The 8,952-nt window shown below is 41.8% G+C and overlaps 1 protein-coding gene across 1 annotated transcript; it reads right to left on the bottom strand.

Annotated features, from left to right (window-relative positions):
* Positions 1 to 5,178: 5,178 nt before the first annotated feature.
* crp1 (C-reactive protein 1) lies at positions 5,179 to 8,642 on the bottom strand. The gene is made up of 3 exons (XM_063893250.1): positions 8,056 to 8,642; positions 7,855 to 7,933; positions 5,179 to 7,106 (listed from the first exon to the last, which is right to left on the bottom strand). Exons 1-3 carry the CDS (start codon positions 8,056 to 8,058, stop codon positions 6,496 to 6,498), a joined length of 693 nt encoding a protein of 230 aa, XP_063749320.1. The 5' UTR covers positions 8,059 to 8,642; the 3' UTR covers positions 5,179 to 6,495.
* Between the last annotated feature and the right edge of the window lie 310 nt (positions 8,643 to 8,952).

The following is an 8,952-nucleotide window of genomic DNA, read 5'->3' as shown; positions in this document are numbered from 1 at the left end:
GAATATTAAAAGCTTGAATGATCCCTTTTTATCCTTTTTCCTCATAACACCTTATCAATGGCTGTTTGCTTTTTTTTCAATATTTCAATTATTTTTCAGACCATTCAATCATGAATTAATCCATTATCCATTAATCCACTTTTACTTTTATATACATTAAATTATACATTTGAACAAATTCAAATGTCAGCGTAAGAAATAAACAACCATCGCTGGTTTTATCTGTTTTCTGTTTCCCCATCAAATACAATTAGCAATTCTCTGTTATGTTAAATCTGTTGTTCACGTGGTTGTTGTTAAACTATCCAACACACGCATTACAATACAGAAACATTAAGAAGCATAAGGACCTACTGAAGGTATAGTACAGGTAATATGTGCAGGTTTGGTGGTCTGTCACACATGCTCAAAATATTAATCCGCTGAGCCGTTAATCCTTCTCTCCTCTTTAATGACCACATTTTTTTACTGTAAGTCATTTTTTATGAACAGCAGAATATACCAACAGCTGACATGTAACAGTATGAGACAGCTTTAGTAGAGCTGATCCTGTAAACCCGGCTCACACCTCTGAGCTGCAGCAGAACTCTCACCCCGAGAAACCGCAGAACATCCTCCTCTGACCTACTCTGGGGCACATGTACAACAACCCCTTCCCTCCCTGCTTTCCCTTTCATATCCACACACACACACACACACACACACACACACACACACACACACACACACACACACACACACTTACTGTCATACACACACATCTGGCCGGGGGGTAAATTAAGCCCTAACATTCCCACAGAGGCTAATCTCCATCCATTTAGAGGGCTGTAATATTTAATCAAGAGGCCCTGGACCGTCTCCCAGCGCCACACGCTGTGGCATGGTTCATATGTTCACAGGAGAGGCCAGCCCAGAGGCGACGGAGGGGAATTCGTTGCTAAAAGCCGCAACGCATTCAACCACAGAGCCCCCCTCTTTTCTCTATCGGACGAGGAGATCTTTTGGGGTGGGGGAGACAGGGAAGCACCAAGATGGATCGGCACTGGAAGGATGTGGAGAGTTTGGATTTGAGCTGTTTGGTAGTTTTATGAGTAGTATACAGCTTAGATTTAGTTTGCTTTCCTTGTTTTGACAGCCACTCATCTGTCAAGCCTCTACTGATTGTGTTGCTGTCTTATGAATATATTATGGACGGTATAAATTAATCAAATCTATATCATACTACATCACATCCAAAATAAGAGCTTCCCACACACAATTTCCATCTTAATTCAGATCATTTATACATTTTGTTATTTGATATTTTTACATGTACATTTATTTTTGTTGTCAGAGCCCAGAGTGACATCTTTAAAAGGCTGAAAAACGGTCAAAGGTCCTCCTGTTGCAGGAACCAGACAATCTTTGGCAAATGAATCCCTTTTAAAATGACTGTTTTACCAAATTTAAAACTAATTAAAGGTGGACTTCCAGAAAGTAAGGGTGTCTCACAAGAGATTTGGTTTGAAAAAATGTGAAATCAGTACAGCAGATGCCGAGATATTCTGACTTTAAGTCCCTAATTTGAGCAAACCTCCAAAAACACCGGATCATACAGTTTCAATTATGCAGGCCTTTGAAATGACACAACTCAGTTTGTAACACTGATTGAAAAAGTCACGAATACAAGGCTTCCTAAAACGGCTGGTGAGATTGCAAAGGAATAACAAAGAGGGATGTGTCGAATGAAGCTATCCTTGCTGTGTTTTTATCATGCCACTGAGTGCTTGTTTGTTCTCATACACAATATAGAAGTGCTTTTTTTCACTTGACAAACATCCTCCAGAAACGTCTTCAATTTTTTACACACGTATTACGACTTACTTACTTTGAGCACACAAATTATTGCAACACATTTAATCTCACAAAGGTTATTGCAAGGCTATTGTTTTGTGGGTGTTCCTGTTATTCTGGCCATTGTACAGCCTCACTGCTTTTGTCTTTCGGCTTTTCGACAGTAGAAGGTGTTTCCTCAGAGGTAGACAGGACAGCGTTGGCGGTCCTGTCTGGAGGTATAGCCCCAGAAACCGGCTGCTCTCACACTCCCACATGTTAAAGGTCAGGTGTCGCACCATCAGTGTGAAAAGTCCGACCTGAAAAGGGTAGAGTCCATCTGTTTTTAACAATTCTCGACTGCGGATGCTTGTGTGAGTGCATCTATGTGTACAGTACATACATACAATATGTAGTTGACCTGACCTGCAGCAAAAAAAAAAAAAAAGAAGGCAGATGCTGTGATTTTGTGTTTCATGAACATAACATTTGCGTTGCTAAGTGTCGAGTGATAAAAATGTGTCGTGTGTGTGGCCATTGTAACGCCTGCTCCCTGATTCAGACTGACTCTAATGGGAAGGCCTGGTGAATTTTTCATACAGCCCAGAGGGGAAGGACGAGCGGCCATACTGGCAGATTATAACCTCCAAGAGAGAGAGAGAGGAAGAGAGCAGCAGAGCGAGGAGTAACCTGACAATCAGGTCACAGCCTCACCCTCTGTCCAGCTTACCTTAACATTTCAAATATGCCCATTTATGCCATTTATTGTCTTTTGTGCCTCTACTGGGACATGTCTCCATGCTTTAATGTTCAAAAAGCTCTTTATTTCTCTCATACTGCCTGTACAGCACCTCTTCTCACCCTCTGTCTGAAACCAGAGCCCAGTCTGCTCTGATTGGTTAGCTGGCCGACTTTGTTGTGCTTGGTCAATAGCTTAGAGATGAGCCGCCCCTTAGCCAATCATGTACAATGTGCTGGAGCGCTAGCCAATAGAAGCCCGAGTGTAACGTGGTGATGTCATTCTAGTATAGAAGTAAACATGGGAATTTTAGCCTTTTCAGACCATTTTTATGCACAAAAACATAAATAAAACATTACAGGAAAGGGAAACCAAAGAGTGAATCCAAATTGAGCAGAAGTTCATGTACCAAAATGTTGGAATCACATCGCTGTCCCTAAAAAATGTTTTAAAAAAACAAGCTACAGCTAAACAAAGAGACATATGACTGAACAGGGTTAGCCCTTTTGATCCCTTGTTTGGCCCATAGCAGATCCAAGATGATCATAAGCGAGCACAAATAATTCTACAAACTTTGAATCATTTTGAAAGCTTTACTCTTAAGGGGAGTTTTGAGGGGAAATTTTAACAACACATTTCAAAAATCTCTCTGAATGCAAACACTGGCATTGTGACATCCTTATTTCCCAGGAATTTGTTTCTAAACATGATCTTCTGTCACATTTTGACCATCTTTTTTTATCTAGCACGCACTAAATCTGACAAACAAGAGCATCTTGACCCTGATGAGTCTTTGTGAGCTTGGTGAACAAAAGCAGGCTGAATAATGCCTCAGATCTCAATTTAATGGGCTGAATATTTCTGCAAGAAAGCTCTAAAAAAATTATCCATCTGTTCAATGCACACATGCCACAGCTCACTCAGATAGCTCGTAGCACTATCTCGCGTATGCAAATATGTTTTGCCTGGAAATCTATTTGGAGTTGCTCGAAGGAATCCAGAACGGCCCTCCTTCTGTCTCCCCTCGCTGGCTCATGCGGGGCTCCCTCTTGCCGTCTATCTCCTCTCGTGTGGAAACATTTTCACCAGCTCCACACGCATGGACATACAGTCAGTGGCACCGCCTCGCCTCAGACAGCTTAAACCACCATGGGCCAATATGCAGATCTCACAGGCTCACACTGGCGGCCCTGTCCGCGAGCAGGACAAGGGGCCCTGCAACTGTTTGCTTAGCTGGATAATACATGCAATGGAGAGACACAGAGGGAATAATTATCCAGTCTGTGGAGACGCACGGCCGCTTATTGTGTCCTTCTGTTACACACTATAAGTACTGCTTTGGTGCAGAAACAGCAATGAGTGGCCTCTAAATATTAACATGAAATAAAAAGGTTGTTGGTGAAAAAGAAAAGCAGGTTTTTATCAGGACATTAACATGTTTTAAAATGTAAATAACGGAAACAATAAAGGAACAATTTAAGGGAAGCAAAAACAAGAAGTTACAGTGTGTGTGTGTGTGTGTGTGTGTTTCACTACCTGAAGTTCTCCTCTAGTGCAGACACAGTGGAGTGTGTGGCCCATAATTAAAACCTTGAGCTGCTAAAAAACACTTGTGATCGGTGCAAGAAATTGTAAGATTAGGTTTTAAGATGTTTTAAAATAAATAACTGAGAACCAAAAAATATTATAATTAAGGTAATAAATGGGATGTTTTGCATATGTGTGTGTGTGAGGAATTAGTCCCCCTCTTGGCCAGAGATGCAAAAATAGGGGAATAACAGACCTTGTGTGTGTGTGTGTGTGTGTGTGTGTGTGTGTGTGTGTGTGTGTGTGTGTGTGTGTGTGTGTTGTACCAGAGGGCTGAGAAGCCAGGCATGGGCAGATGGTCCACAAAGGTGTTACCACACAGTGAGTGGGCACCGCGATTGATGCATTGCAACATCCAAGAAGGTGGAACATTTGGCTGCTGACCCGCAGTCAGAACTCGTTGGCCCTGCCTTCTCCTTATTTAGCTGCTGCGAGAGAGCCGAAGGGTGATTCGGTCAGAATAAACACTCACACACACACAAACACACACTGGGAACGCAGCACTTTCCCACCCTCAAGGGAGCCGGCACGGGGCTGTACGCACTGGAAACTTCTTCCTCGGCTCTGCAAGGAGGTCATGACGGCAAACTGGAACTTAGGGTTACTGTGTTACACTCGGATGGAGAAGATCTGACCTTGAGGTTATTCTGAGAGGGTTTGTTAGAAAAGCAACTCCATCTGATTTGATTTCTGCAAGTTACATGTAACCGTCCGTAAGGGGAGCAGAAGCTTCTAGAAATTGACATTTTATCTATAGAGCACAAGCTATTCAAAATCAATGAACATGCCAGTTTGAACCCTCAGAAACTGTACGATAACTCAAACTTCATTTATATTTTCTCAGTAGATATTGATTGGTGGAAAACTAGGTATTTCTCTATCTTGGTGAAAATTACTGTCCTTTCAACTTTAACAGAATAAGTGATATTTTCCTTTAATTTCCTAAATAAATAAATAGCTGAAATGATGTAAACAAGTCATTATTCCTTTAAAAAATGTGTCCCCTATAACAGATTACTAAGAGAAGGAAGCTGAAAGAGTCAAAGACGAAATATTCCCTTTAATTACAAACATTATTAGTTATGCACATGGCAAGATTTTATTTCAGACCCAAAAGCGTTCTTACATCAGGGAAACATGTGAGATTCATGAGTGAGTACACGCTAACCGAAGGCAGCATTACGGCGGTGGATATTAAACATGATAATTGCCATTTGTCTGCGAGTGCAGTAAATCATTCCACAGTAGGAATAATGCATCTCACAGTTTGCTGTTTTAATATTTCTATCAATATAATATCATTGGATAAAAAAGTTGTCGTCTGAATGGATGAGAGCAGGCTTTTTTTGGGGGGGGGGTTTATGAAATACCGTATTTGCAATTCTGACAGAAAAACACATCCTTACAGTTTTTTATTTTCCAGATAAAATGCATTAAAGGCCAAAAAAAACATCTTCTAAATACATTATAGCAGCAGATCGTAACCAGTTATCGGTGGGCTCGTAATGACTCCAGTTCATAACTAAATCACATTCGCTGATAGATGAAAATGCTTCACATGACACACGTTTCTGTTTGATGTGAACTAGTACAGTGCCACCCTATGGATGCATCTGGCACGTCAACATTTAAAGCTCCAATATTTAGCGGTGGCTATTTCAAAGGATGAAGCTTGGAGACACAAAGGAGACTAAAAGAAAGAAAAAAAAAGATGGAGGATTATGAACAAATGGGCCCCTGAGCACAGACATTAAAAAGGCCCCACCACCCGTCCTACAGAGCAGCCAGACACACAGCAGTTATACTTGTTGTTGTTTTGTGTCTGTGTTGTTGGTTGTTTAGTGGCACGTCATTTTGTGTCCATTTGTACTATTTTTTGCTTCTGTGTTTGGTTCTTTTGTGTTACTTTTTAGTTCTTTTGTTAGTGTGTAGTAACTGTATATCTATTTGTAGTTCTTTGGCCCTTTTTTGTAGTTTTTTGTCTCTTTTTGACAGGTTTTTGTCGTTTTGTGTCTCTGTGGTTTGTTTTGCCCTTCGTCCCCTTGCCTGGTCGCCTGTGTCTCTTTGCAGCGGTTTATACACTCCCTCTGTGGTTGTTATAATGTATCTTTGCAATTATTTTGAGCCTTTTTTATGACACTTTGGGCTCCTGGTCTTTTGTGCGGTATGCCTAAATAAAGCATTAATGATCAACAGTTCCTTAATGTCAAGTTAAACTGAGAGATGCTGTATTTTGGATGCTCAGTTAAAGTGCTCTAACATGAAACAGCACTGAATCTAAGAAAACCACACATCAGTATCAGACCGACACAGATCTCTAAAGCCTCTTCCCTCTCTGCACCTGACCCCACCTCGAGTCAGTCATCATCCACCACCATCACGTTCCCGTTCAGCTCGTACTCCATCGCGCCCCAGTCAAACACGTTACCCTTTGGGACCTTGTGTCCGTAGTGCCAGGCCTGGATCATGCTCCTGGAGAGCACAAAGTCCCACATGTTCAGATCCGTCATCTCGCCCACGAAGCTCTGCACGGCCTCCAGACCCCCCAGGTGTTTGTCTGGGTCCTGCCCCAGGAGGACGGTGCCTTTTGGACGTATGGTGTGCCCAGGTTTGTAGACCTGGTAGGTGCTGCGTTTCCCATCCACCCAGAAAGCAGAGAGGCCGGTGCGAGACTCCCAGGTGAGGCAGAGGCTGGTGCGGAAGGTGGTGATGGGCGGCAGGTGGAAGAAGATGCCGTCGCCGCTCATATAAAAGGAGACGCGCCCGTCCCTCTCACGCCACACGTTCAGCTCGTCGTAGTCGGCGGTGCGGTAGGCGAACAGGATGATCTGCCGGTCTTCAGGCAGCTCGGTGGCCACGCGCATGCAGAGAGTGAAGGCCCTCAGCCCCATCTCCTTCTGCGGGATCAGGGCCACGAAGCTGAAGTCGGTCTCATAGGGGAACACCAGGACCTTGTCGCTCAGACCCACTGGAGTCACACACAGGGAAGAAACAGTCAGTGAGACACAAAGAGAGATGTGGTCAGGGTGGGGAGGATTATTTTCAAATGTGTTCAATCACTAATTACCTTGTTTTTATCTCACTGCTCGGCTCTTGGTGGAGTTTGTTTTACTATGTATTGAAGCAAGGGCACGTTCTATGATGAGGACATATCTAAGCCCCCTTTAAATATCACAGTTTTGCAATCGACTTTTATAAAAAATACAAATAATATATATAAATATATATTGGTATATTATAAGTAAAAAAAAGATGCTTTCAGATTTAGGCGTTGAGAAGGTCATTTTAAAAGAATACTAGTCACCTGATGAAATGTTATCAGTTACCTAATCTATGTATCACAACATAAAAGTACTGTCACCTGATTACTAGGTATAATGGTTAAAAATCAGAGAAAATAAATGTCAAAAAGACTTGAGTTTATTATGTAAAGAGGCCATCATGAAGCACTGGAACACTGTTTTGATGTGTCTATGTTTCTTCATATATTGCTCTTTATTTTACATTTGCTTTACTATTTTGATAGTAGTAGTAGTAATCCACATCTGTGTATGTAGCAGTAATCTGATTTCTTTTAGGGGGAAAAAATGTTGTATTCTAATTACCTAATCCTGTTACATGTATGCTGTTACTCCCCAAAGCATGGATGTGGCAAAAAACTAGATGTGAAGTTTGATTACCATTTATTTTATAATGACATCCTGTTCATTTCATACCTTGGGTGGCAGACGGGAGCATCAGAGACCATCCAAAGACACCAACAACACCCAGAGCAAATCTCACCGTGTTGACAAACTTCAGAAAGAAAAAAAACACATTACCTTCTCAGAATATCCAGAATTAAGACCTATTCATCCATGAACACACACAAGTCACACCAGAGACCAAATGACATGAAAAGGAAAAGCTTTTCTCACCATGTTGATGTTGTCGTGTTGTCTCTCGATGTTGCTAACTCGGTCCGCTCTGAAACGCTCCGTGCTCCGTCCTCTTCCCTCCTGGCACGGGGCCGTGACATCAGCATCAGACGGATACTCTGACAATAGGCCTGGTGTGTGTGTGTGAGGGCTGTGTCACACTGTCCGTCTACATGTGACTGATGCAAACACACACCCTCGCATATGTGTTTGTGTCCACATCACATGGTATACAGAGGATACAGAGTTCTCACACAGGGAGAACAGTCTGTTATGGAAGAGCTGTGGCAGAGACTTCTGCAGGTTTGTGGTGACATCTTTGTGATAGTAACATGTTTGTCCCCCTTTGTTAGTTGTGTCAACTATGCAATTTTTTACTTTTAAAGGACACTGTTTTGAGAGTTGTCTGAGATGATTGCCAATTGAAATGAACAGGATTGAAATTTGGTTTGTTATTATCCAAAAAATAAGAATTAAGTTCCAGCTTACTCTGAAAACTTCACTGCCTTTCTACTGAAGAAATAGTCCCTTAAAAACATAATTCCCATCTATTTGAGAGCTAGGACAATGAAGGCATTATTCTTGAGCATGCTTGGCTTTAAATATAACCATTCGTCACACTCAATGTCAAATCAAATTAACTAAATAGCATCCAGTACACAGTTTTTACCCTTAAAAATAAAAACAATTTAGACCAAGACAAACAATACCCTCTTGTTCAATGACATTTAGCTTCAGACTGATACTGAAATATCTGCAGATCAGTCTGGAAGATGAATCAGTTCAGCTCTCATACAAATGTCAAGTCTTCTTTCATTAAGACCTACCATCAGAGAGTATTTCCAAGAAAATGAGGCAACTTAAATGGGTATGCAGGGGCTAGGCAGTTGCCTGCAG

The sequence above is a fragment of the Eleginops maclovinus genome, chromosome 10, assembly GCF_036324505.1.
Source record: "Eleginops maclovinus isolate JMC-PN-2008 ecotype Puerto Natales chromosome 10, JC_Emac_rtc_rv5, whole genome shotgun sequence".
Classification (NCBI taxonomy): Eukaryota; Metazoa; Chordata; class Actinopteri; order Perciformes; family Eleginopidae; genus Eleginops; species Eleginops maclovinus.
The sequence above is the reverse complement of the archived record's forward strand: the minus strand, read 5'-3'. Positions and strand labels throughout refer to the sequence as shown.

Excerpts from the sequence above, each read along its gene's own strand:
- crp1 (XM_063893250.1), bottom strand. Across the intron at positions 7,107-7,854 it reads GCTCCCGTCTGCCACCCAAG|TGGGTCTGAGCGACAAGGTC; the intron begins GTATGAAATGAA and ends GTGTGACTCCAG.